At 42.5% G+C, this 25315-nt stretch overlaps 2 protein-coding genes across 2 annotated transcripts in view; one reads left to right on the top strand and one right to left on the bottom strand.

The window, feature by feature from the left end:
- Window positions 1-3556: 3556 nt before the first annotated feature.
- On the bottom strand, window positions 3557-5480 carry LOC115107368 (chemokine XC receptor 1-like). Its single transcript, XM_029630763.2, has 2 exons — window positions 5373-5480; window positions 3557-5072 (listed from the first exon to the last, which is right to left on the bottom strand). Exon 2 carries the CDS (start codon window positions 5056-5058, stop codon window positions 4045-4047), a length of 1014 nt encoding a protein of 337 aa, XP_029486623.1. The 5' UTR covers window positions 5059-5072; window positions 5373-5480; the 3' UTR covers window positions 3557-4044.
- A 1258-nt stretch (window positions 5481-6738) lies between these two features.
- The window catches only part of fyco1a (FYVE and coiled-coil domain autophagy adaptor 1a), a 60267-nt gene continuing 41690 nt past the window's right edge, over window positions 6739-25315 (top strand). The window contains 3 exon segments of the mRNA XM_029632078.2: window positions 6739-6830; window positions 23072-23181; window positions 24885-24991. Of these exon segments, the coding sequence (XP_029487938.2) occupies window positions 23121-23181; window positions 24885-24991 (168 nt within the window). The 5' untranslated portion in view covers window positions 6739-6830; window positions 23072-23120.

Here is a 25315-nt window from a genome sequence, read left to right as displayed (position 1 = left end):
AATCAAGCTTACAGGCTAAAACCACATGTACTCTCTTTTACTGAAATTACCATACTGTAGTGCTGTCTCTGTATATTACTCCCTTTTAAGCAGGTCTCTACCAGTGGACCTACTGGTCCAGCACCGACAACATCGCCAGCGCCTGCGTCTGAGTTAGCGGTTCAGACTCCTCCACTGAGCATTGTAATTGAGCTTGTTGTCAACATTACATTTTTTTGTCACATTATTTTCCCTCAACTACTACGGCTCTGCTGCCATGATAGCACACTGATTCAGACCCAGGAGGTTGGGGGACATTTTAATTGGAGGGGACGGGCTTGTGGTGATGACTGGCGCAGAATCAGTGGAATGGTATGAAACACACAGTTTGTGTTTGATGCCCTTCCATTAGCGCCGTTCCAGGCATTATTATGAGCCATCCTCCCCTCAGCAGCCTCCACTGGATTCAAATAGTCGGATTGAATCGAGCTCTAGAACTTCCAGATGGAGATTTTTTCTGCTGTTTGCATGAATGTTGTTATATGTTTGGATCCTGTCCCTCACTCAGAATCAGTCAGTTACCATACCCACTTGTGGGTGTGAATGTTACTGTAACGTTACCATTTTTTTTGCATGGCTGTACTGTAAGCTGTTTACATAGCTAGCAACCGTTAGCTAGATAGCTAACAAACTTAGCTAGCTGAATAGCATTTACGACAATGAGCAATAACTTGGTAATGTTAGCGTATTGCATGATACTTTAGATCTCACCAACTTTGACAGTTCTATTACCTATGAAAATGAATGCTAGAGTTACTGTACCATTACCATGCAATGAACCTTGGGCCCCTAGGGTCTCTGTGTGTGTGTGGAATATTCTCCTAACCCTCAGAAAACTGGACACATGAATGTTGTTGCAAGGTCCCATAAAAAGCGCCTAGTACATTAATGTTGTATATTCTGAGAACATTGTAATCACGTTCTAGATAAGTTCTACTCGGCATGCTGAAAAGGTTCTCAGAAGGTTTTGGCTAACATAGAGAGAATGTTCCCAAAAACAAACGGAAAACTGGTCACTCAAACATTAGGGGAACATGGGTAACGACACAAAAACCTTCTCTCTCCCTAGAAGTGTTAGCATGCCTGGCGGTTGCTATTTAAATGATACTGTTGGAAACCAAATTGGCTCTACAGTTCATTCTCGATCGTGCACTCTCTGGACATCGCACATTTTTCTTAGTGGTTGGTTGGTTGAGTCAGCCAACGATGGAGGGGCGCGATGCTTTTGGCTGTGTCATTCTTTCTAAGAAGGAGAAGCTATACATGATTGGTTTATGATACATGGACGGTGATTGGACATGTTTGCAACGCCAGGATATTGGGTTTGATTCCTGGGACCACCCTTTTGTAAAAATGGACCCATGCATAAGTTGACTCGCTTTGGAAAAAAAGCATCCGCTAAATGGCATATATTATAATTTATATATTAGGCTGAGAGTTTTTTCTCTGGCTGAGTCATACCGAAGACTGTACAAATGGGACCCAATGCGTCTCTGCTTGGCTCTGCGATAGACTCGCTTCCTGTCCAGGGGGTGTACTTGTACATCAAGCTGCCTTACGCTACAGAAACAGGAGATCTGCTCCTATGAGACATTCCAGCTCGTACAAGGCAAGGCTACTTACTACAAGGCTACTGAACTAGCTCACTTGATTCACCTATTCAAGGGCTTGATGATTCATTGACAAGTTGAGTTAGGTGTGCTAGCTGTGAAATAGTTCAAATAGGCTACATGGACGGTTTAAAACACCCTGACCTAGGCTACATAGATGTGAATTCTTATGTTATGCTTTAACATCCTCTGCTGGTAATTTGCTGTCATCACAAGAAAATATCTATTCTGCATTCACATAGGATTGATGTATATTTTTCCTTAAAAATGTTTTGGCCCAAACAGGCCCATTTTTAACACATTATTGCCCGCACATGCCTTTTATACCTCCCATGTGATGGGTGGTAGTAATGGTGTGCGGATGTGGTTGGGCGCCTATTTTAATAAACCCATTGAACATACACCATCAAAAAGAAATCCATTATTAATTCATTTTAGGCAGGTCCTAAGAAACATAAGAGGAATAAAATGTTTTTTCAAAAGAATAGAATGCCATATTTTGAGTTGAATTTGGTTACTTCCAAGTGAATTAAATCGTTAATTATTTTTGTTCTTTAAACAGACACATCTACCCCGATCACAGTCAACACACATATTTTGTAGTAAGAATATAATGGAATATAACAGAATAAAATTCTATATTTTCCCCACACAATTTGTGTAATGGGAAAGTGTGGAACCCCTGTTATAAAAAAAAGGTGATATTTTGAAACAGAGCCCAAGCCCACGCTTTTTTAAAACCACGTTTCATGTCTTTCCTACCCTCACTCCACTTTGTTAGGGAGCAGGCGGTAGGGTCATACATTGTGAGAGTATCTTCATCATGATACCCATACAAAATAATAGCAATCCTATTTTTAAAATCATGCAAGTCTCTTGATCATATTTCGTAACCTCCTCGTGCTTTTGGAGTTGCCTATATGCGATCAAGCAAAAATATTTGGCCTATGCTTGATTTGGGCTTCATTATTGCATGCTAAATGTTTCTGATCAGTGGTTGCAACCTGGTCTAAGAGCATTTTGTATTATTATGTATGTAAATCTGAGATGAGCTATTTAGTATGATATGTTACATTTGGTATGGTTACACAAGACAGATGGTTATTTAACCCTTTAATCTAACTCCTGAACTCAACCCCAACACCTAGCCTAGATTTCATTAGGCTACCTATCCCCCTTGCCGCACACATACTTTTAAAGAGTGGAATAGTGCTCCTGTTTTAAAGACTTCTAGACCAAGTTCATATGTTGGCCACAGTTTTGATCTCTCACTATCTTTTCCTATTCCTAGTTTGTCTCTCTCCCCACATCTCCAAAAGCATAATGACAGTCATAAGAGGCATCTCTTCCTCCCTTATCGTCGCTTATGTCCAACCACCCTGAACACGCCCAATCTCTAGACTCGGAGGCTGAGCAGCGCTGGACTTGGTTAGTAGGCTATTTGGATGTGAGACCGGCTTGGTATATACTGTATATCATGGTGCATATTCATATAGTAGAGGAGTGCTGATCCAGGACCAGTTTTTCCTTTTAGATCATAATGAATAATTACATGGGGGGGGTCGACTGAACCTGGGTCAGCATCGTTGGCCGGGGTAGGCCATCATTATAAATAAGAATGTTCTTAACTGACTTTCCTAGTTAAATAAAGGTGAAATAAAAAATAAATAACATTTAAAAAGCATTCTGAGATGCTTCATGAATATGGGTCCGTTTGCTGTGAACCCCTCAAGCTCAACTCTGGACGTCGAAGCCAGTGCCCCTGTATTTTTGTATTGTTCACCTACATCACCTACACCTCTAATCAGGGATTCAGACCAGGGACACCAGATGTGTGCAATGTAGTGATCAGGTAGAACAAAAAAACAGCAGGCTCTGAACCTCACAGGGAAAAGAATTGAGGACTCTGCTGTAAACCTTTTTATTGTTTCTTTCCCCAGCAGAGGGCAGTGGAACCCTAGCTGAAGCTATGAAAAAGCCCATTATGCAGTGCTAAAGTGGTAAAGTTACTACGGGGAGCCTACCCCCCCCTCCACACCACTTGATCTTCTCTACATCCCCATATTTGAAGACGTAATTAGGAATTTGTCCTCCTCTGTATCTATCCTAATATCCACTGTAGTACACACACTGTAAAAATGGTTCAGATCAATAATAACTATTTGAAAAGTACTTTTGATACGTTATACAAATACACCAGGCAAAGTATTTTAACCCTTGTTAAAATACCAATAGAATGAAAAGAACAAGACAAAATAACAATGATAATAAGTCATGGAAATAAAATATTAAAAAGTAACATTCTAAATGTATTGAAAAAGCAAAGAGGTTCATTTTACAATTGATCATGGTTGGACTGCTCAGTCCAAGGTGCTCTGAAACTTCAAGAGCCAGACTAATACATGGATCCCCTTGAGGGAACATGAGTCGCTCCCATCGGTTGTGAATCTACGGTGCTTCGGCGACTGCAAAGTCTCTGCAGAATAACCTTCAAGTGATTTCTGAACTTGATCCCAACAAATGCGTAGAAGACAGGGTTGAGACAGCAGTGGGAGAAAGCAATGAGTCGACACACGTAGAACCCATAGTCGAGCTTCATGCTGACCTCACAATCGTTGAAAGGTGCTACGGAGTAGTCGGTCAACGACCTCAGAAATATAACCACGTTGTAAGGTGCCCAGCCAAGGAAAAATACTGCCACGATACTAAAGATCAGTTTCACGGTTCGATTCCTCATGTGTGACCTTGACTTGAAGATTGCCTCCAATATTCTTACGTAGCAGAAACCCATAACTGCAAAAGCAGCCAAGAAGAAGACGTTCTGTTGGTATGTGCTCACTTTCCTCCACATTGGAACGCTGTATTCACAATGCAAATGTTTTTTTTCCTCGTGGGGATTCTCTTGGACAGAGCTGAAAATCAAAGCGGGGACGGCCAAACCAAAACTGATCGCCCAGATGATGAGAGAGACGGTGACCCCGTAGCAGCCCCTCCTGGAGCTGTGGTCGGACAGAGGATGCACCACGGCCAGGTAGCGGTGGATCGTCATGATGGTCAGGAACAAAACGCTGCTGTAGAAGCCTGCGTAGAAGACAAAGGTCACAGTCTTGCAGAGGAACCAGCCAAAGGTCCAGCCCCAGATGTGGTAGGCTGCCCAGAAGGGCAGACCAAAGGTGAACACCAGGTCAGATAGGGCCAAGTTGAGAATGAAGATGTTGGTGAGAGACTTGAGGTTCTCGTACTTGGCCAGGATGGCCAGGACCAGGATGTTGCCCGCTAGACTCAGGATGGTCACCACAGAGAAGAAGGCAGGGGTGGCGATGGAGCCAAACTTGACAACACCTTCCTTGTTACAGACCTCATCTATATAGTCGACATCATAAGTGTTGTTTGTTTCGTAATATCCCATGGTCAGGTTGGAAGCTGGAAAAGAAAAATGCTAATTATAATTATCAATTGACTTCTTCATGCGTGTCCCTCTTTTAAAAAATGCAACACAAATCTCAAAATGACTTAACAATTTGTCTACAACTACAATTACAGAAATGTAAAAAAAGGTATACAAAAATGAATGAGGAAGAAGTCATGGAAACATCTGAAACTGAAACAATTCAAATGTAACAACAGTCTTTTGGTATTGATCTATATCTTGGTTTGGCTAAAACTCTAGAGTCAAGTTTGAAGGATTTAGGCTTAATAAATTATTTACAAGATCAAACTTACCTGTTGTGTCTGTTCTTTCAGTTTAGCTTGATGGCCTCACGTTCCCATGTGCACAATGATACGAGGACTGTTGAGGTGCGATGTCGCTAAGGTTACAAAATAATCAGGTTTCTATTCCTCCTAGTTTGTTCCGGTGTACCTTTTTTGGTATTTCCATTCTACGTAGGCGTGCTGTACATGAAAAACAAAAATATTTTTCATCTGTGGTTTAACTCAACAGGCTTACAACCAACCGATAAAGTAACTGTGCCATCAAAATAAGTGCAGTAGGCTAGCTGTACAAATACAATATCTAGTTGAAATATGTGTACTGTATCGTGTAGCATGTTACAATTGTATAAATAGGCTATCACCTGCTTTTAATGTTTTATAAAACAAACTTTCCTTTTTTATTTTTTATTTATTTTTTACATAAAACACTTTCTTGTTCTTATTTTCTTTTTCTTCTTCTTCTTCACTAAAGCTTATTTATTTTCTTACAAATCCTGCCTATATGACTGTGGGACAGTCCTGACAAATAAACCAGACATTCAAATCAAATCAAAATGTATTTGTCACATACACATGGTTAGCAGATGTTAATGCAAGTGTAGCGAAATGCTTGTGCTTCTAGTTCTGACCATGCATTAATATCTAACAAGTAATCTAACCTAACAATTTCACAACTACTACCTTATACACACAAGTGTAAAGGAATGAATAAGAATATGTACATAAAAATATATGAATGAGTGATGGCCGAATTGCATAGGCAAGATGCAGTAGATGGAGTACAGTATATACATATGAGATGAGTAATGTAGGATATGTAAACATATAAAGTGGCATTGTTTAAAGTGGCTAGTGATACATTTATTACATCAATTTTTCCATTATTAAGGTGGCTAGAGTTGACAGTATGTTGGCAGCAGTCAACATACTGGCAGCAGAGGATGGCGTCTGTGTAATATTCATATGTGTAAACATACATTTTGTACAAAGTGTGCAAAACAAGACAGTCTGGGCCTGCAGCCTTGTGAGGGTTAACACGTTTAAATGTTTTACTCATGTTGGCTGCAGTGAAGGAGAGCCAGCAGGTTTTGTTAGCGGGCCGTGTCAGTGACACTGTATTGTCCCCAAAGCGAGCAAATAAGTTATTTAGTCTGTCTGGGAGCAAGACATCGTGGTCCGCGACGGGGCTGGTTTTTCTTTTGTCGTCCGTGATTGACTGTAGACCCTGCCACATACCTCTCGTGTCTGAGCCGTTGAATTCCTACTGTAGTCACATGATTTTACTGTTTAACTTGTAATACTCTACAACCAAACTATAGCCTACATAACGAACCCTCTGTCCTGGTCCTGTTTCTCGCATTATAAGTGGTTTAGCTACTTGTCAATCCAGTTATTGTTTCCGCCCCACATAGCAAGGTTGCGTATGGATGGTAACTTTCTGGATTTTCATGGATCGCCAAGTTTAAAGTACGTTTCTCTCTTAAATAATCAATGTCTATTTGTTGATATGAATATCAATGTGTCTTATGCAACTTCACTTCTAATGACAACTGATTTGGGGCTATATGCATACCAAGCATACTACACTCACGCGCGGTCACTTTGGATATCGATAATAACAACATTAGGCTAAATGTATCCTCTCTGAGTGGAACATATTTTTATCCTCATGGCTGAAACAAAATTGTGGCCATCGCAAACTGTTGCGTAAGGACGGGGAACACCGAAAGGCGAAAACATTGTGCTTTCAGTAGACCTTTAAACATGTACTTATCACTGAAAGTAGGTTATTTCGCACACGAAATCCCATCAAACACGAGAGACATGATCAATCGATTGCAGTAGCGTGTGCGAGACAAAACAAATGCCGCGTTCACCTACTAGTCGGAACTAGGAAACTGAAATGTCCGACTTGCTAACTGGATGTTGTTATATTTGTGCTGCGTTCAACTACTTATCAAATTGGAAATGGCGTGTTTCCTAGTTCAGATTAGCGCTTGTCCTCGGCAAAGGCTCAGCTCTGACTGTTGCTCTGACTGGGCATGTGTCAACATGGTGTATTTTATTGATACTTTGTATAGTAGCCAGATTAGCACGTGGTCCTGTGTGAGACAAATGCAGTAGTCAGAATGGATCTCTATTTAATAAAATATCTCGATTTGTAGCGAACTTCAAAATACTTCACCCTGGGGATCGAATTTGATCATAATAAACTAATTTTTAGAGCCCAGAATTATTTCTGGGACGTTCTGGCGATCGGAATTGAAATAGGCTTTCTTGGGCATACCAGTGTTATTGGCACCGCTAGTTTGCTACGCAGTAGCCGACCAGTTTAGCTCGTGACTTGATCCAGACCGGAAGGGGCCTGCGCCCTATCCTTAACTCTTCAAATAAAATGAAATGTTATTTGTCACATGCTTCGTAAACAACAGGCGTAGAACTAACAGTGGGAATGCGTAGGCTACTTTTCAGTGATACATATTAAATGGAGCCCAATGCTGAGAGGAAAGAGGGGGGATAGACTGCGGGCTGTTTTGTTTAATTGTGTTATGTTTTTCTCTTTTCTTTTGTTTCCTTATTTAATTATTTGTACTCGTTTAATTTCTTTACATACTTACACACAACACCTCATGTATGCACTCTATAAACAGCCTACAACTTAGATCAAATAACATGTAGTCTATTACACTCATCCATGCTATCCTAAATGCATACACCCATGCAAAATCATGTGCACAAGTCTGTGTGTGTGCATGTGCTTGCATGTGTATGTGTAAACACACACAAGCAGGTTTTTAGAACATTTTGAAAATGTATTAAAAATCCAAAACGTTATGACATTTACATGGGTTCATGTAAATCAGATCTTTTTGCAGATCTTTTTGCTTAGTACTTTGTTGAAGCACCTTTGGTAGCGATTACAGCCTTGGGTGTTTTTATTTATTTTATATTTAACCTATATTTAACCAGGCAAGTCAGTTTAAGAACAAATTCTTATTTACAATGACGGCCTAGGAACAGTGGGTTAACTGCCTTGTTCAGGGGCAGAACGACAGATTTTTAAAAAATCTTGTCAGCTCAGGGATTCAATCTAGCAACCTTTCAGTTACTTGGACAGAGCTGAAAATGCCCAACTCTCTAACCACTAGGCTACCTGCCGCTACAAGTTTAGCACACCTGTATTTGGGGGAGTTTCTCCCATTCTTCTCTGCAGATGGGGAGCACAGCTGTTTCAGGTTTCGCCAGAGATGTTCAATTGGGTTCAAGTCCGGGCTCCGGCTGGCCCACTCAAGGACATTCAGAGACTTGTCCCGAAGCCACTTCTGCGTTGTCTTGGCTGTGTGCTTAGGGTCGTTGTCCTGTTGGAAGGTGAACCTTCGCCCCTGTCTGAGGTCCTGAGCGCTCTGGAGCAGGTTTTCATTAAGGATCTCTCTGTACTTTGCTCCGTTCATCTTTCCCTCGATCTCCCGGTACCTGCCGCTGAAAAACACCCCCACAGCCTGATGCTGCTGCCACCACCGCGCTTCACTGTAGGGATCGTGCCAGGTTTCCTTCAGACGTGACGCTTGGCATTCAGGCCAAATAGTTAAAATCTTGGTTTCATCAGACCAGAGAATCTTGTTTCTCATGGTCTGAGAGTCCTTTACGTGTCTTTTGGCAAACCCCAAGCAGGCTGTCATGTGCCTTTAACTGAGGAGTGGCTTCAATCTGGCCACTCTACCTTAAATGCCTGATTGGTGTAGTGCTGCAGAGATGGTTGTCCTTCTGGAAGGTTGTCCCATCTCTACAGAGGAACTCTGGAGCTCTGTCAGAGTGACTATCGGGTTCTTGGTCACCTCTCTGACCAAGGCGCTTCTCTCCCGATTGCTCAGTTTGGCTGGTCGGCCAGTTCTGGGAAGAGTCTTGGTGGTTCCAAACTTCTTATATTGAAGAATGATGGAGGCTGTATCAATATGCTTTGTGTTGTAGTCACGACAGACAAAGATATACACTACCGTTCAAAAGTTTGGGGTCACTTAGAAATGTCCTTGTTTTTGAAAGAAAAGCACATTCTTTGTCCAAAATAACATCAAATTGATCAGAAATACAGTATAGACATTGTTAATGTTGTAAATGACACTTGTAGCTGGAAACGGCTGATTTTTAATGAAATATCTACATAGGCCCATTATCAGCAACCATCACTCCTGTGTTCCAATTGCACGTTGTGTTAGCTAATCCATTTTTAAAAGCTAATTGATCATTAGAAAACCTTTTTGCAATTATGTTAGCATGGCTGAAAACTGTTGTTCTGATTAAAGAAGCAATAAAACTGTCCTTCTTTAGACTAGTTAAGTATCTGGAGCATCAACATCTGTGGATTCAATTAGAGGCTCAAAAGGGCCAGAAACAAAACTTTCTTCAGTCTTGTTCTGAGTCTCGTCTAGTCTTGTTCTGAGTCTTGTCTAGTCTTGTTCTGAGAAATGAAGGCTATTCCATGCAAGAAACTGAAGATCTCGTACAACGCTGTGTACTCCCGTAACAGAAGAGCACAAACTGTCTCTAACCACAATAGAAAGAGAAGTGGGAGGCCCCTGTGCACAACTGAGCAAGAGGACAAGTAGATGAGTGTTTAGTTTGAGAAACAGACAAGTCCTTAACTGGCAGCTTAATTAAATAGTACCTGCAAAACAACAGTCTCAACGTCAACAGTGAAGAGGCGACCCCAGAGATGCTGGCCTTCTCGGCAGAGTGGCAAAGAAAAAGATTAACTATATATACTACCGTTCAAAACTTTGGGGTCACTCAGAAATGTCCTTGTTTTTGAAAGAAAAGCAAAAACAAATTCCATTAAAATAACATCAAATTGATAAATACAATGTAGTCATTGTTAATGTTGTGAATGACTATTGTAGCTGGAAACGGCTGATTTTGAACGGTGGTGTATATAGTTAAGCAAACTGTACTTTGCATGTTGTTAACAAGCACATCCAGTACATGAAGACGGTAAGAAGCAGTTAGTTTCCGTTTCATGTATGACATCATTTTAACCTACAAAGGCAGACTCCACTCCACCTAACTTTGGCTTGTAGTCCAAGTCTGCAATAAACTTGAATGTGAACTGAATGTTTAATGTCTGCCTTTCCATTGACGTTATTCATTTTTTTCAAATGTACATTCACACAAAGTCTTTCAGGTATTTAGAGGTCTTCAGATGGCCCAACCAGACCTTGTGTGGAGAGTGCTGATTACATCTGGAGGTGCTTGACCTGCGATGTTTGGAACTTGTTGTTGAGGTGCAGCGTCCACTCCTGGGCGTCAGCACCTCAACAGTGGGGAGATCCTCCTCTATTTCTCTGCTCTTCCTCAGGCGTCTCCTGTTCTTCCCAAAGACTTGTCCCTGTTTTGCCTTCACCTCGTTGGACCTTTGCTCCAAAGGTCTGACTACTGTGGCCCTCTGCCACCACTGTTTCTGTCCAGTTGAGTGGCTGAACTCTCACCCTGTCATCTCATTGGCAGCTCTGTTTGATCCTTAGCAGAGGTGTCGTAGTACTTTGCCTGTCTCTGCTGTCTGCCTTTGAACTTCTACTGCTGACAGCTTGTCATCACCGTTCAGATTTTTACTCATTAGCAGTAGTGTCTTTGTACATCATCCCACGAGCTCCATTGCAGGGCTGCTGTCTGTTCCTTGTGACAAGGTATTTCTCTGATCCAGGTATGGGTCAGCACCTACTCTCTTTGCTTTTGCCATTAGTCTTTTGGCTGTTTTCCACATTCCCATTTAATTTGCGGGTATCCTGTATAATATAACAAATAATGAACATCCAATCACATTAACCTCTACTCTCTTGCGGGAATTCTAACTAACTATGTAGCTAAACGTAGCTGCTGCTCATTCCGTTTGCTCAAACATGGATAAATGGTTAAGAAAAGTAAGGCCCGCGTCCATAGAGACACTCTACTGGTAGTACTACTACCAGCATTACTACACCTGCACCTGTCGACGACACAAGTTGTTCTGCTTCCACGAGCACATCCAATGCTAGCATCAGGAATTCTACATTTGTTAGCCCAGCTAGCATGGACACTGACAGTTGTGAATCTGATGCAGCCGAAGAGCTACTGCCCCCTTACCCGAAAGCACCGAATAACAGACAGGGACGTTGGACCATCGAAGAGATATATGATGAGAACTACATTGATTTGGGGTTCACTTATATTGGGAGTAGTGCCTTTCCTCAGCCACACACAGTGTGTTGTATGTGCAACAGTACAACTCAATGAAACCCTCACTCTTGCGCAGACATTTAGAAATGAAACATTTCATTTTGAAAAATAAGCCACAGGAGTTTTTTCAGCGAGAATTAAGATGACTTTCGAGTCGTAAGACATGTATAAAAGCAACAGATATCATTAATAAGAAGGGGCTAGAAGGGTCTTATATGGTGAGCTACCGAGTGGCTTGGACAGGCAAGCCCCATACTATTATGGAGGACTTAATTGTTCCTGCTGCTGCGGATATGGCTGGTACAATGCTGGGGGAAAAGGCCCAAAAAACTATACAGACAATGACTTCATCAAACACTGTTTCACAACGCATCAGTGACATGGCAGGAGATGTTTTGAAACAATGACTGGGCTGGGTTGGTCAACCAATATGGCGGGCCTGGCACAGCTCCTGGTATATGTCTGTTACGTTTATGGGGGGTCAATTAAGGAAGACATCATCTTCTAGAAACCAGGACAACAGGAGAGGATCTTTTTAAAGTACTGGACAGCTTTGTAACATCAAATGGACTTCGGTGGTCAAGATGTGTTGGTGTCTGTACTGATGGCGCAAAAGCCATGACAGGGAGACATAATGGAGTGGTAAGGCACGTGCAAACAGTTGCTCCCGACGCCACTTGGGTACACTGCAGCATCCACTGAGAGGCTCTTGCTGCCAAGGGAATGCCTGACAGCTTGAAAGACGTTTTGGACACTGCAGTGAAAATGGTTAATTTTGTCAAAGCAAGGCCCCTGAATTCTTGTTTATTTTCTGCATATGGGCAGCGACCATGTAACGCTTTTACAACATACAGAAGTGCGCTGGTTATCAAGGGGAAAAGTATTGACACTTTTTTTTAAATTCAGCGACGAGCTTAAAGTCTTCTTTTACTGACCATGATTTTCATTTTGTGACTGCTTGCATGACAACTTGTTTCTCACACGACTGGCCTATCTGGGTGATGCTTTTTCTCGCCTGAATTATCTGAATCTAGGATTACAGGGACTCTGCAACTATATTCAATGTGCGGGACAAAATTGAAGCTATGATTAAGAAGTTGGAGCTCTTCTCTGTCTGCATTAACCTCTTAGCGTCACCTGAGACGTCTGCGTCCCACCCAGCCATCAGGAAATGCAAATGCGCTACGCCAAATGCTAATAGCACTCGTTAAAACTCAAACGTTCATTAAAACACACATGCAGGGTACTGAATTAAAGCTACACTCATTGTGAATCTAGCCAACAAGTCAGTTTTTTAAAATGCTTTTCGGCGAAAGCATGAGAAGCTATTATCTGATAGCATGCAACACCCCGAAATACCTGAAGGGGACCTAAACAAAAGAATTAGCGTAGCCGGCGCTACACAAAACGCAGAAATAAAATATAAAACATTCATTACCTTTACGAGCTTCTTTGTTGGCACTCCTATATGTCCCATAAACATCACTATTGGGTCTTTTTTTTCGATTAAATCGGTCCATATATACCCAAAATATCCATCTATGAAAACTGTGTGATCCAGAAAAAAACACTGTTTCAAAACGCAACGTCATTTTTTAAAATTAAAAAAGTTGCCTATAAACTTTCACAAAACACTTCAAAATGCTTTTGTAATCCAACTTTAGGTATTAGTAAACGTTAATAATCTATCAAATTGATCACGGGGCGATGTGTATTCAATAGCTCCACGTCTTGAAATCATGGTCGGAAATCTCTCTTCCGTCGTACACCGGATGGTATGGGGTCTCTCTTCTTCGTTTGACCAAGGAACAACCTCCAGGCAATTGCCAAGACTGGCGACATCGTGTGGAAGCTGTAGGACTTGTCATCTCGGAGCCATCTATTTTGCTGTGCCATAGACAATACATGCAAGTGGCGCATTGATATTTTTTCCACTTTTTGGTGATCAGTTGTCCTTGGGCTTTTCGACGAAACACACGTTCTGTTATAGTCACAGCCGTGATTTAACCAGTTTTAGAAACATCAGAGTGTTTTCTATCCACACATACTAATCATATGCATATACTATATTCCTGGCATGAGTAGCAGGACGCTGAAATGTTGCACGATTTTTAACAGAATGTTCGAAAAAGTAAGCCATAGCCTTAAGAGGTTTTAACAAGGACAACACACAGGTCTTTCCATCATTGTATGATTTATTTGTGTGCAAATTAACTCAAGCTTACAGACAATGTCAAATGTGATATAGCGAAGCACCTGAGTGAGCTGGGTGCGCAATTACGCAGGTACTTTCCCAAAACGGACGACACCAACAACTGGATTTGTTATCCCTTTCATGCCCTGCCTCCAGTCCACTTATCAATATCTGAACAAGAGAGTCTCTTTCGAAATGATTTTAAAATGATTTAAGACTGAGACTCTCCAATACAACCCAACATTGCAGAGTTATTTGCATCCTTTCAAGCACACCCTTCTCATGAACCTGTGGTGAGTTATTCACAATTTTTGATGAACAAATAAGGTTTTATATATAAGATGGCTAAATAAAGAGCAAAATGATTGATTATTATTATTTGTACGCTGGTCCTATAAGAGCTCTTTGTCACTTCCCACGAGCCGGGTTGTGACACCTCACACTCATTCTTATATTTAATAAATGTATTGTATCGTGTGTGTGTGTGGCAGGCTTACAATGATGGCAAAAGCAACATTTGAGAATGCTCTGACCCTGGTGCAAGAGGGGGTATGTAGCTGGAGGTTTAATGTTTGAAGGGGTACGGGACTATAACATGTTTGGGAACCACTGTAGACAATGTTTTGTGTGTTTTAAAGTCCCAAGCCTTGCTGAAACTTCAGAACTCTTTTGACGAGTACTGGGGGGGCCATTGTCGCAGTAAAGGATGTCAGGTATCCCATAGCGTGCAAAGTGTGTCTTCAGTTTTCAAATGAATGTGTGTTCTCCAAATGGTCAACTTCCTAGAAGTTTGAGAGATGATCAACTGTGACCATGTAGTCTCTGTCGTTGAACTGGAACAGGTCGTTTCTGACACCTGAAACCCCACCTCTTTAAGGAATACCTAGGATAGGATAAAGTAATCCTTCTCACCCCCCCCCTTAAAAGACCTAGATGCACTATTGTAAAGTGGCTGTTCCACTGGATGTCATAAGGTGAAAGCACCAATTTGTAAGTCGCTCTGGATAAGAGCGTCTGCTACATGACTTAAATGTAAATGTAAATGTTTCTCCCAGGGATACTTGGGTGCTTCGTGTGGGCTCAGCGTCTCTTTCTGCTGCTTCACACCCCATGCAGTGCAGGTGCTACATTGTTCCGTCTATGTTCTCAGCTGTGCATTCATGCCCGGCCAGTAGACACATTCGTGGGCTCTTCATAGACATATCTCGATTCCTATGTGTGAGGAATGGGATTCTCTGCATTTTCTCTGACCTGAGGGCAGCATGCACAACGACTCCCTCACCTCTGAAGATAACTACATTTTGCACACTCGGCTCATTTCTGTTGTGAAAATACATGGCTACTTCCAAGGGTACATGTTCTTTCACTTCATGCCACCCTTTCTGGATCACATTTTTCAGTGTCTGGAGCTCCCGGTCCAGCTCAGTGGCTTTCTGGATGGCCTTTAGTCTCTTGCTTGACACAGGCAGGTACTGTATCATATTGATTGATTCCACTTCTACCTCCCACAGGACCTCTGTTTTCTTGTACTGTTAGGTCGGCCAGCACCACATGGTTTCCAGGAATGTATTGGAGACTGACCTCGTAGTTTTGGAGTCTCATGAGCATGCGTTGTAGTCTTTTTTTGTGTGAGGAGAGCCTTTGTCATGATACTCTCTAGAGTCAGGATGCTATCAATGGTGCAGCTGTAGAATCTTTTGAGAATCTGAAGACCCATGCCAAATCTTTTCAGTCTCCTGAGAGGGAATAGGTTTTGTCGTGCACCTTTTCACGACTGTCTTGGTGTGCTTGAACCATGTTAGTTTGTTGGTGATGTGGACGCCAAGGAACTTGAAGCTCTCAACCTGCTCCACTACAGCCCCGTCGATGACAATGGGGGCGAGCTCGGTCCTCCTTTTCCTGCAGTCCACAATTATCTCCTTTGTTTTGATCACGTTGAGGGAGAGGTTGTTGTCCTGGCACCACACGGCCAGGTCTCTGACCACCCTATAGGCTGTCTCGTCGTTGTCGTGATCAGGCCTACCACTGTTGTGTCATTAGCAAACTTAATGATGTGGAGTCGTGCCTGGCCGTGCAGACATGAGTAAACAGGGAGCACAGGAGAGGACTGAGCATGCACCTCTGAGGGGCCCCTTTGTTGAGGATCAGCATGGCGGATGTGTTGCTACCTTACCCTTACCACCTGGGGGCGACCCGTCATGAAGTCCAGGATCCAGTTGCAGAGGGAGGTGTTTATTGATGTGCTTTGAGGGCACTATGGTGTTGAACGCTGAGCTGTAGTCAATGAATAGCATTCTCACATAGGTGTGGGAAAGGGCAGTGTGGAGTGCAATATAGATTGTATCATCTGTGGATCTGTTAGGGTGGTATGCAAATTAGAGTGGGTCTAGGGTTTCTGGGATAATGGTGTTGATGTGAGCCATGACCAGCCTTCCAAAGCACCTCATGGCTACAGATGTGAGCGCTACGGGTCGGTAGTCATTTAGGCAGGTTACCTTAGTGTTCTTGGGCACAGCGACTATGATGGTCTGCTTAAAACATGTTGGTATTACAAACTTGGACAGGGAGAGGTTGAAAATGTCAGTGAAGACACTTGCCAGTTGGCTAGCACATACTTACAGTACACGTCCTGGTAATCCGTCTGGCTCTGCGTCCTTGTGAATGTTGACCTGTTTAAAGGTTTTACTCACATCGGCTGTGGAGAGCGTGATCACAGCTGGTGCTCTCATGCATCTTTCAGTGTTATATTCCTTGAAGCGAGCATGGAAGTAGTTTAGCTCATCTGGTAGGCTCGTGTCACTGGGCAGCTCTTGTCTGTGCTTCCCTTTGTAGTCTGTAATAGTTTGCAAGCCCTGCCACATCCGACAAGCGTCAGAGCTGGTGTAGTATGATTCGATCATAATCCTGAATTGACGCTTTGCCTGTTTGATGGTTCATCGGAGGGCATAGCGGGATTTCTTATAAGCTTTTGGGTTAGAGTCCCGCTCCTTGAAAGCGGTAGCTTTAGCCTTTAGCTCAGTGCAGACATTGCCTGTAATCCATGGCTTCTGGTTGGGGTATGTACGTGCGGTCACTGTGGGGACGACTTGATCGGTGCACTTTTTGACGAAGCCAATGACTGATGTGGTGTTTTCCTCAATGCCATCGGAAGAATCCCGGAACATATTCCAGTCTGTGCTAGCAAAACAGTCCTGCAGCTTAGCATCTGCTTCATCTGAAGCCTCTGGATGAGCGTTTTCCTGTTTGCTTATGGCGGAATACAGCTCATTAATTGCGGTCCTAGTTCCAGCATCGGTCTGTAGTGGTATGCAGACAAAAAATACAGATGATAAACTCTCTAGGTAGTTAGTGTCATCTACAGCTTATCATGAGATACTCTACCTCAGGCCAGCAAAACCTTGAGACTTCCTTAGATATCGTGCACCAGCTGTTGTTAACAAACATACATAGTCCGTCACCCCTTGTCTTACCAGACGCCGCTGTTCTATTCAGCCGATACAGCGTATAACCAGCCAGCTGTATGTTGATAATTTCGTTATTCAGCCACGATTCCGTGAAGCATAAGATATTACAGTTTTTAATGTCCCATTGGTAGTTTAGTCTTCCTCGTAGGTTGTCGATTTTATTTTCCAATGATTACACGTTAGCTAGTAAAACGGAAGGCAGTGGGGGTTTATTCGATCACCTACGAATTCTCTGAAGGCAGCCAGACCTCCGTTCTCATTTTCTCTGTCTTCTCCTCACCCAAATGACGTGGATTTGGGCCTGTTCCCGGGAAAGCAGTATGTCCTTCACGTTGGACTCTTTAAAGGACAAAAAAGCTTCTGACAGTTCGTGGTGAGTAATGCTGTTCTGATGTCCAAAAGTTATTTTCGGTCATAAGAGACGGTAGCAGCAACATTATGTACAAAATAAGTAAACTAAAAAATATGTTTTTTTAAAAACACAGTTGGTCAGGAGCACGTAAAATGTCAGCCATCTTCTCCGGCGCCATGATACATTCCACCAAACTAAATTACAGTCGTGGCCAAAAGTTTTGAGAATGACACAAGTATTAAATTCCACAAAGTTTGCTGCTTCAGTGTCTTTAGATATTTTTTGTCAGATGTTACTATGTAATACTGAAGTATAATTACAAGCATTTCATAAGTGTCAAAGGCTTTTATTGAGAATTACATGAAGTTGATGCATAGAGTCAATATTTGCAGTGTTGACCCTTCTTTTTCAAGACCTCTGCAATCTGCCCTGGCATGCTGTCAATTAACTTCTGGGCCACATCCTGACTGATGGCAGCCCATTCTTGCATAATCAATGCTTGGAGTTTGTCAGAATTTGTGGGGTTTTGTTTGTCCACCCGCCTCTTGAGGATTGACCACAAGTTCTCAATGGGATTATGGTCTGGGGAGTTTCCTGGCCATAGACTCAAAATATCGATGTTTTGTTCCCCGAGCCACTTAGTTATCACTTTTGCCTTATGGCAAGGTGCTCCATCATGCTGGAAAAGGCATTGTTCGTCACCAAACTGTTCCTGGATGGTTGGGAGAAGTTGCTCTCGGAGGATGTGCTGGTACCATTCTTTATTCATGGCTGTGTTCTTAGGCAAAATTGTGAGTGAGCCTACTCCCTTGGCTAGGAAGCAGTCCCACACATGAATGGTCTTAGGATGCTTTACTGTTGGCATGACACAGAACTGATGGAAGTGCTCACCTTGTCTTCTCCGGACAAGCTTTTTTCCGGATGCCCCAAACAATCGGAAAGGGGATTCATCAGAGAAATTGACTTTACCCCAGTCCTAAGCAGTCCAATCCCTGTACCTTTTGCTGAATATGAGTCTGTCCCTGATGTTTTTCCTGGAGAGAAGCTTTGCTGCCCTTCTTGACACCGGGCCATCCTCCAAAAGTCTTTGCCTCACTGTGCATGCACTCACACCTGCCTGCTGCCATTCCTGAGCAAGCTCTGTACTGGTGGTGCCCCGATCCCACAGCGGAATCAACTTTAGGAGACTGTCCTGGCACTTGCTGGACTTTCTTGGGCGCCCTGAAGCCTTCTTCGCAACAATTGAACCGCTCTCCTTAAAGTTCTTGATGATCAGATAAATGGCTGATTTAGGTGCAATCTTACAGGCAGCCATATCCTTGCCTGTGAAGCCCTTTTTGTGCAAAGCAATGATGACGGCACGTGTTTCCTTGCAGGTAACCATGTTTGACAGAGGAAGAACAACGATTCCAAGCACCACCCTCCTTTTGAAGATTCCAGTCTGTTATTCGAACTCACTCAGCATGACAGAGTGATCTCCAGCCTTGTCCCCGTCAACACTCAGACCTGTGTTAACAAGAGAATCACTGACATGATGTCAGCTGGTACTTTTGTGGCAGGGCGGAAATGCAGTGGAAATATTTTTTTTCGGATTCAGGTCCTTTGCATGGCAAAGAGGGACTTTGCAATTAATTGCAATTCATCTGATCACTCTTCATAACATTCTGGAGTATATGCAAATTGCCATCATACAAACTGACGCAGCAAACTTTGTGAAAATTCATATTTGTGTCGTTCTCAAAACTTTTGGCTACGACTGTACATGATTAATTTCCAGGTCAGTGCTAAATTACAATCATCAAAGTCTATTTTTTCCAGAGGTTTCTGTGCATTTTCCATGGCGATTTATTTGTAGATTGGAATGTTAGTTACTCATGAATCTGCTTGTGTCCAGTAGCCAGTTAGCTTTTAGCATAGACTCACTCACGATAGTCAGCTAGCGTTGACGTTAGGCTCAATGACTAGCTTGTAAATGCGGTACTTTTGCAAACTGCCGCCTGGGATGTATTCTTCATTTACGTTGATGAGATCCAGGTTCTTTTGAGTACCGCCGCCACCGTGTTTCAATATGCTTTGTGTTGTGGTCACGACAGACAAAGATGTAGTTAAGCAAACTTTACTATGCATGTTGTCAACCAGCACATCCAGTACATGAAGACGGTAAGTAACAATTGGTTTCCGTGTCCTGTGTAACATCAAAATTGCTACAGAGGCCACTGTGTTCTTTGGGACCTTCAATGCTGCATTTTGTTGGTACCCTTCCCCAGATCTGTGCCTCAATACAATCCTGTCTTGGAGCTCTACGGACGGTTTCTTCAACCTCATGGCTTGGTTTTTGCTCTGACAGGTGTGTGCCTTTCCAAATAATGTCCAATCAATTGAATTTACCACAGGTGGACTCCAATCACGGTGTAGAAACATCTCAAGGATGTTCAATGGAAACAGGATGAGCTCAAATTCGAGTCTCATAGCAAAGGGTCTGAATTCTTATGTAAATATGGTATTTCTGTTTTTAATTTTTAATAAATGAGCAATAATTTCAAAAAAGCTAATTTTGCTCGGTCATTATTGGGTATTGTGTGTAGATTGATGAGGGAAACAATAATAATATTTTCATCCATTTTAGAATGTTGTAACGTAACAAAATCTCGGAAACATTTTAATACTTTCCGAATGCACTGTATATTGTCCCCTTTGTCTAATCACTATTATTATCATTATTATTGAGTATTTATTATAGTTTTTTTTATACTGTTATTGTTGATGTTGTCTCACTTTGCTTTAGCAACAGTGGCTTTGTTATTCACGCTGAGCGAGAGAGAGGCTGTCACAGACACAGCTGACTGAATTGAGAAGTGTGATATTTTAGAAATATTTCATAGATATATTTTTAGCCTTTTTTAGCCTGGAGGAACAGCTGCTTTGGTAAATGACTCTACCTCTATGCAACCAAGCAGCCATGAACACCATGTACTAAAAGCGATGCTGAGTTTAATGTGGAGCTCATAGTAAAACTCACAAACTAAAAGGACATCTAATTCTTTCATTCTCAGTCCAACACTGAGCTCTCAGAGGCTTATGAGTTCAAACCACAAGTTGGGAAGCACAACATTGTCTTCAGCAATACCTTGAAATGGGTAATGAATGTGTGTATATACAGTACCAGTCAAAAGTTTAGACATCACCTACTCATTCAAGGGGTTTTCTTTATTTTTACTATTTTCTACACTGTAAAATAGTGAAGACACAAACTATGAAATAACACATATGGAATCATGTAGTAACCAAAGAAGTGTTCAACAAATCAAAATATATTTGAGATTCTTCAAAGTAGCCACCCTTTTCCTTGATGACAGCTTTGCACACTCTTGGCATTCTCTCAACCAGCATCAACTGGAATGCTTTTCCAACAGTCTTGAAGGAAATAAATTCGACAATTTGAACTTTTAACAAAGCACACCTGTTAATTGAAATGCATTCCAAGTGACTACCTCAAGATGGGTTGAAAGAATGCCAAGAGTGTGCAAAGCTGTCATCAAGGCAAAGGTTGGCTGCTTTGAAGAATCTCAAATATAAAATATAATTTGATTTCAACACTTTTTTGGTTACCACATGATTCCATATGTGTTAGTTCATAGTTTTGATGTCTTCACTAATATTCCACAATGTAGAAAATAGGAAAAATAAAGAAAAACCCAGTAATAAGCATTTCTCTGGTACTGTATACACTACCATTCAAAAGTTTGTGGTCACTTAGAATGTCCTTGTTTTCCATGAAAACATACATGAAATGAGTTGCAAAATTAATAGGAAATATAGTCAAGATGTTGACAAGGTTATAAATAATGATTTTTAATTGAAATAACAATTGTGTCCTTCAAACTTTGCTTTCGTCAAAGACTCTTCCATTTGCAGCAATTACCTTTGGCATTCTAGTGGTCAATTTGTTGAGGTAATCTGAAGAGATTTCACCCCATGCTTCCTGAAGCACCTCCCACAAGTTGGATTGGCTTGATGGGCACTTCTTACTTACCATACGGTCAAGCTGCTCCAACAACAGGGTTGAGATCCGGTGACTGTGCTGGCCACTCCATTACAGACAAGAATACCAGCTGACTGCTTCTTCCCTAAATAGTTATTGCATAGTTTGGCTCCAATTAAGCACCGTCCACAGGGTATGGCATGGTGTTGCAAAATGGAGTGATAGCCTTACTTTTTCAAGATCCCTTTTACCCTGTACAAATCACCCACTTTACCACCACCAAAGCACCCCCAGACCATCACATTGCCTCCACCATGCTTGACAGATGGCGTCAAGCACTCCTCCAGCATCTTTACATTTTTTCTGCGTCTCACGAATGTTGTTCTTTGTGATCCGAACACCTCAAACTTAGATTTGTCTGTCCATAACACTTTTTTCCAATTTTCCTCGTGTTCTTTTTCCCATCTTAATCTTTCATATTTATTGGCCAGTCTGAGATATGGCTTTTTCTTTGCAACTCTGCCTAGAATGCCAGCATCCCAGAGTCGCCTCTTCACTGTTGACGTTGAGACTGGTGTTTTGCGGGTACTATTTAATGAAGCTGCTAGTTGAGGACTTGTGAGGCGTCTGTTTCTCAAACTAGACACTCTAATGTACTTGTCCTCTTTCTCAGTTGTGCATCGGGGCCTCCCACTCCTCTTTCTATTCTGGTTAGGGCCAGTTTGCGTTGTTCTGTGAAGGGAGTAGTTCACAGCATTGTACGAGATCTTCAGTTTCTTGGCAATTTCTCACATGGAATAGCCATAATTTCTCAGAACAAGAATAGACTGATGAGTTTCAGAAGAAAGGGCTTTGTTTCTGGCCATTTTGAGCCTGTAATTGAACCCACAAATTCTGATGCTCCAGATACTCAACTAGTCTAAAGAAGGTCAGTTTTATTGCTTTAGTCAGCACAACAGTTTTCAGCTCTGCTAACATAATTGCAAAAGGGTTTTCTAATGCTCGAGTAGCCTTTTTAAAATGATAAACTTGGATTAGCTAACACAACGTGCCATTGGAACACGGGTATGATGGATTAAAAAATCTGCCGTTTCCAGCTGCAATAGTCATTTACAACATTAACAATGTCTACCCTGTATTTGTGATCAATTTGATGTTATTATAATCAACAAAAAATGTGCTTTTTCTTTCAAAAACAAGAATATTTCTAAGTGACCCCAAACTTTTGAATGGTAGTATATATATATATATATATATATGTATATATATATATATATATATATATGTATATATATATATATATGTATATATATATATATATATATATGTATATATATATATATATATGTGTGTGCGTGCGTCCATGCGTGTTTACGTGCATGTGTGTGTGATAGAGTGAGTGACTGACAGACAGACTGTATGAAAGAGTGAAAGGGATGTAGTAAATGTGTGTGCGTACCTACGTGCTTCTCTTTTGTTTCTGACTGTCCCTCTGATTCTCTGATTCAGCAGGCTGTTTATGACCCGGTGAACTGGTTGCCGGGGAGCTAGTCTGACCATGGCCGCCGGTGAGGCTTTGGGGGAGAGCCAGCTTCGGAGGATTATCAGAGATCTGCATGGTACGTTGCCATTGAGTGTGCGTGAGGCTGCGTGTGGTTGCTCGCGTCAGTCTCTTTGTGACAACGAGTGCGTCCGGGCCTGTGTAAATGTGACAGGGGGAGACCCCCACTGTCTGCTGCCAGCGAGTGACAAAGAGGGAGAGAAATAGAGAAGGATCGTAGAGGTCAAGTGACAGAGGGGTTGCAGTGGCCTGGATGTGACTGGCTTGACATTGGCTACAATCCAGACAGCATTTCTTTCCACACTTTGGTTACTTTGGTTGTCCCCGCTCCTCATTGGGAGGACATCATTGAGCCGACCCTCTCCCCCAGCCCCCTGGGGTGTGCTCCCTAGAGTATGGTGGGGGCGACCCGAAAGGCCCTGTCAGCATTTCAGCAGGAGAGAGGGCATGCTCAGCCTCCCGTCGATCGTCTTTCCATTTATTTATTTTTATGCTGGATGAGAGGCAGGTGGGTTAATGTGCTGAGCTGGGATGTGTGAGAAAGGTGGAAGGGGACTGGAGAAGGTTTTTGTGGAGGTAGAGATGTAAGGAGGATGTGGGGAGAAATGCCAGGTTGGACATGCTGAGCTTTCGACTCCCATCTGTTTGGACCTGTATATGATCTGGAAGCCATTTAAATGTATCGCTGTGAGGATATTCCATCTTGACTGTCTGTACGTGTGGTGTGTTTTGTATGTGTGTCAGTGTGGGACCTCAGTTTGTTTGTCATTGAATGGTGGAGCTGTAATAAGCACAGAAACCCTGGAATTTCTAGAACCTAACTAAACATGCTTTATTTATTTAACTAGGCAAGTCAGTTAAGAACAAATTCTGGGCCTCCTGGGTGGTGCAGTGGTTAAGGGCGCTGTACTGCAGCGCCAGCTGTGCCATCAGAGTCCCTGGGTTCGCGCCCAGGCTCTGTCGTAACCGGCCGCGCGACCGGGAGGTCCGTGGGGCGACGCACAATTGGCCTAGCGTCGTCCGGGTTAGGGAGGGCTTGGTCGGTAGGGATGTCCTTGTCTCATCGCGCACCAGCGACTCTTGTGGCGGGCCGGGCGCAGTGCGCGCTAACCAAGGTTGCCAGGTGCACGGTGTACCCTCCGACACATTAGTGCGGCTGGCTTCCGGGTTGGATGTGCGCTGTGTTAAGAAGCAGTACGGCTGGTTGGGTTGTGTATCGGAGGACGCATGACTTTCAACCTTCGTCTCTCCCGAGCCCGTACGGGAGTTGTAGCGATGAGACAAGATAGTAGCTACTACAACAATTGGATACCACGAAATTGGGGAGAAAAAAGGGGTAAAATAAAAAATAAAGAACAAATTCTGATTTACAATGATGGCCTACCGGGTAACAGTGGGTTAACTGCCTTTTTTCAGGGGCAGACACATTTTTACCTTGTCAGCTTAGGGATTCGATCCAACAAACGCTCTAACCACTAGGCTACCTGCCTCCCAAAAAGGTAGCAGGACTATCGGATTAGATGGGTGGACGTTTTTTTTGCATTTTGTTCAGGAGAAAGAGGCTACCAGGTCAGAGAGAAATCGTATTAAAGTGTTTCTCTCTGCAGGTAAAGGGCATGTAGCTACTGTAGTAGAAACTCCCTGTTTTTGTCAGTGGTGTCTGAGTGTGGGGAATGCACGTGTATAGTATATGCCTTTAAGTGTGTTTACATCTGTTTTTGTTCTGTTTGTTCTGTTCTCCCCTCTCTCTCTGAACCACAGATGCTGTTGCCGAGCTCACTAAAGAGTACAGGGAGAATGGGGAGCCAATCACGGATGATAGTCCCAATCTGCACAAATTCTCCTACAAACTGGAGTACCTGCTGCAGGTGAGTCAAATCAAATCAAATGTATTTATATAGCCCTTCGTACATCAGCTGATATCTCAAAGTGCTGTACAGAAACCCAGCCTAAAACCCCAAACAGCAAGCAATGCAGGTGTAAAAGCACGGTGGCTAGGAAAAACTCCCTAGAAAGGCCAAAACCTAGGAAGAAACCTAGAGAGGAACCAGGCTATGTGGGGTGGCCAGTCCTCTTCTGGCTGTGCCGGGTGGAGATTATAACAGAACATGGCCAAGATGTTCAAATGTTCATAAATGACCAGCATGGTCGAATAATAATAAGGCAGAACAGTTGAAACTGGAGCAGCAGCA

This window comes from Oncorhynchus nerka, linkage group LG24 (assembly GCF_034236695.1).
Source record: "Oncorhynchus nerka isolate Pitt River linkage group LG24, Oner_Uvic_2.0, whole genome shotgun sequence".
NCBI lineage: Eukaryota > Metazoa > Chordata > Actinopteri > Salmoniformes > Salmonidae > Oncorhynchus > Oncorhynchus nerka.
The sequence above is the reverse complement of the archived record's forward strand: the minus strand, read 5'-3'. Positions and strand labels throughout refer to the sequence as shown.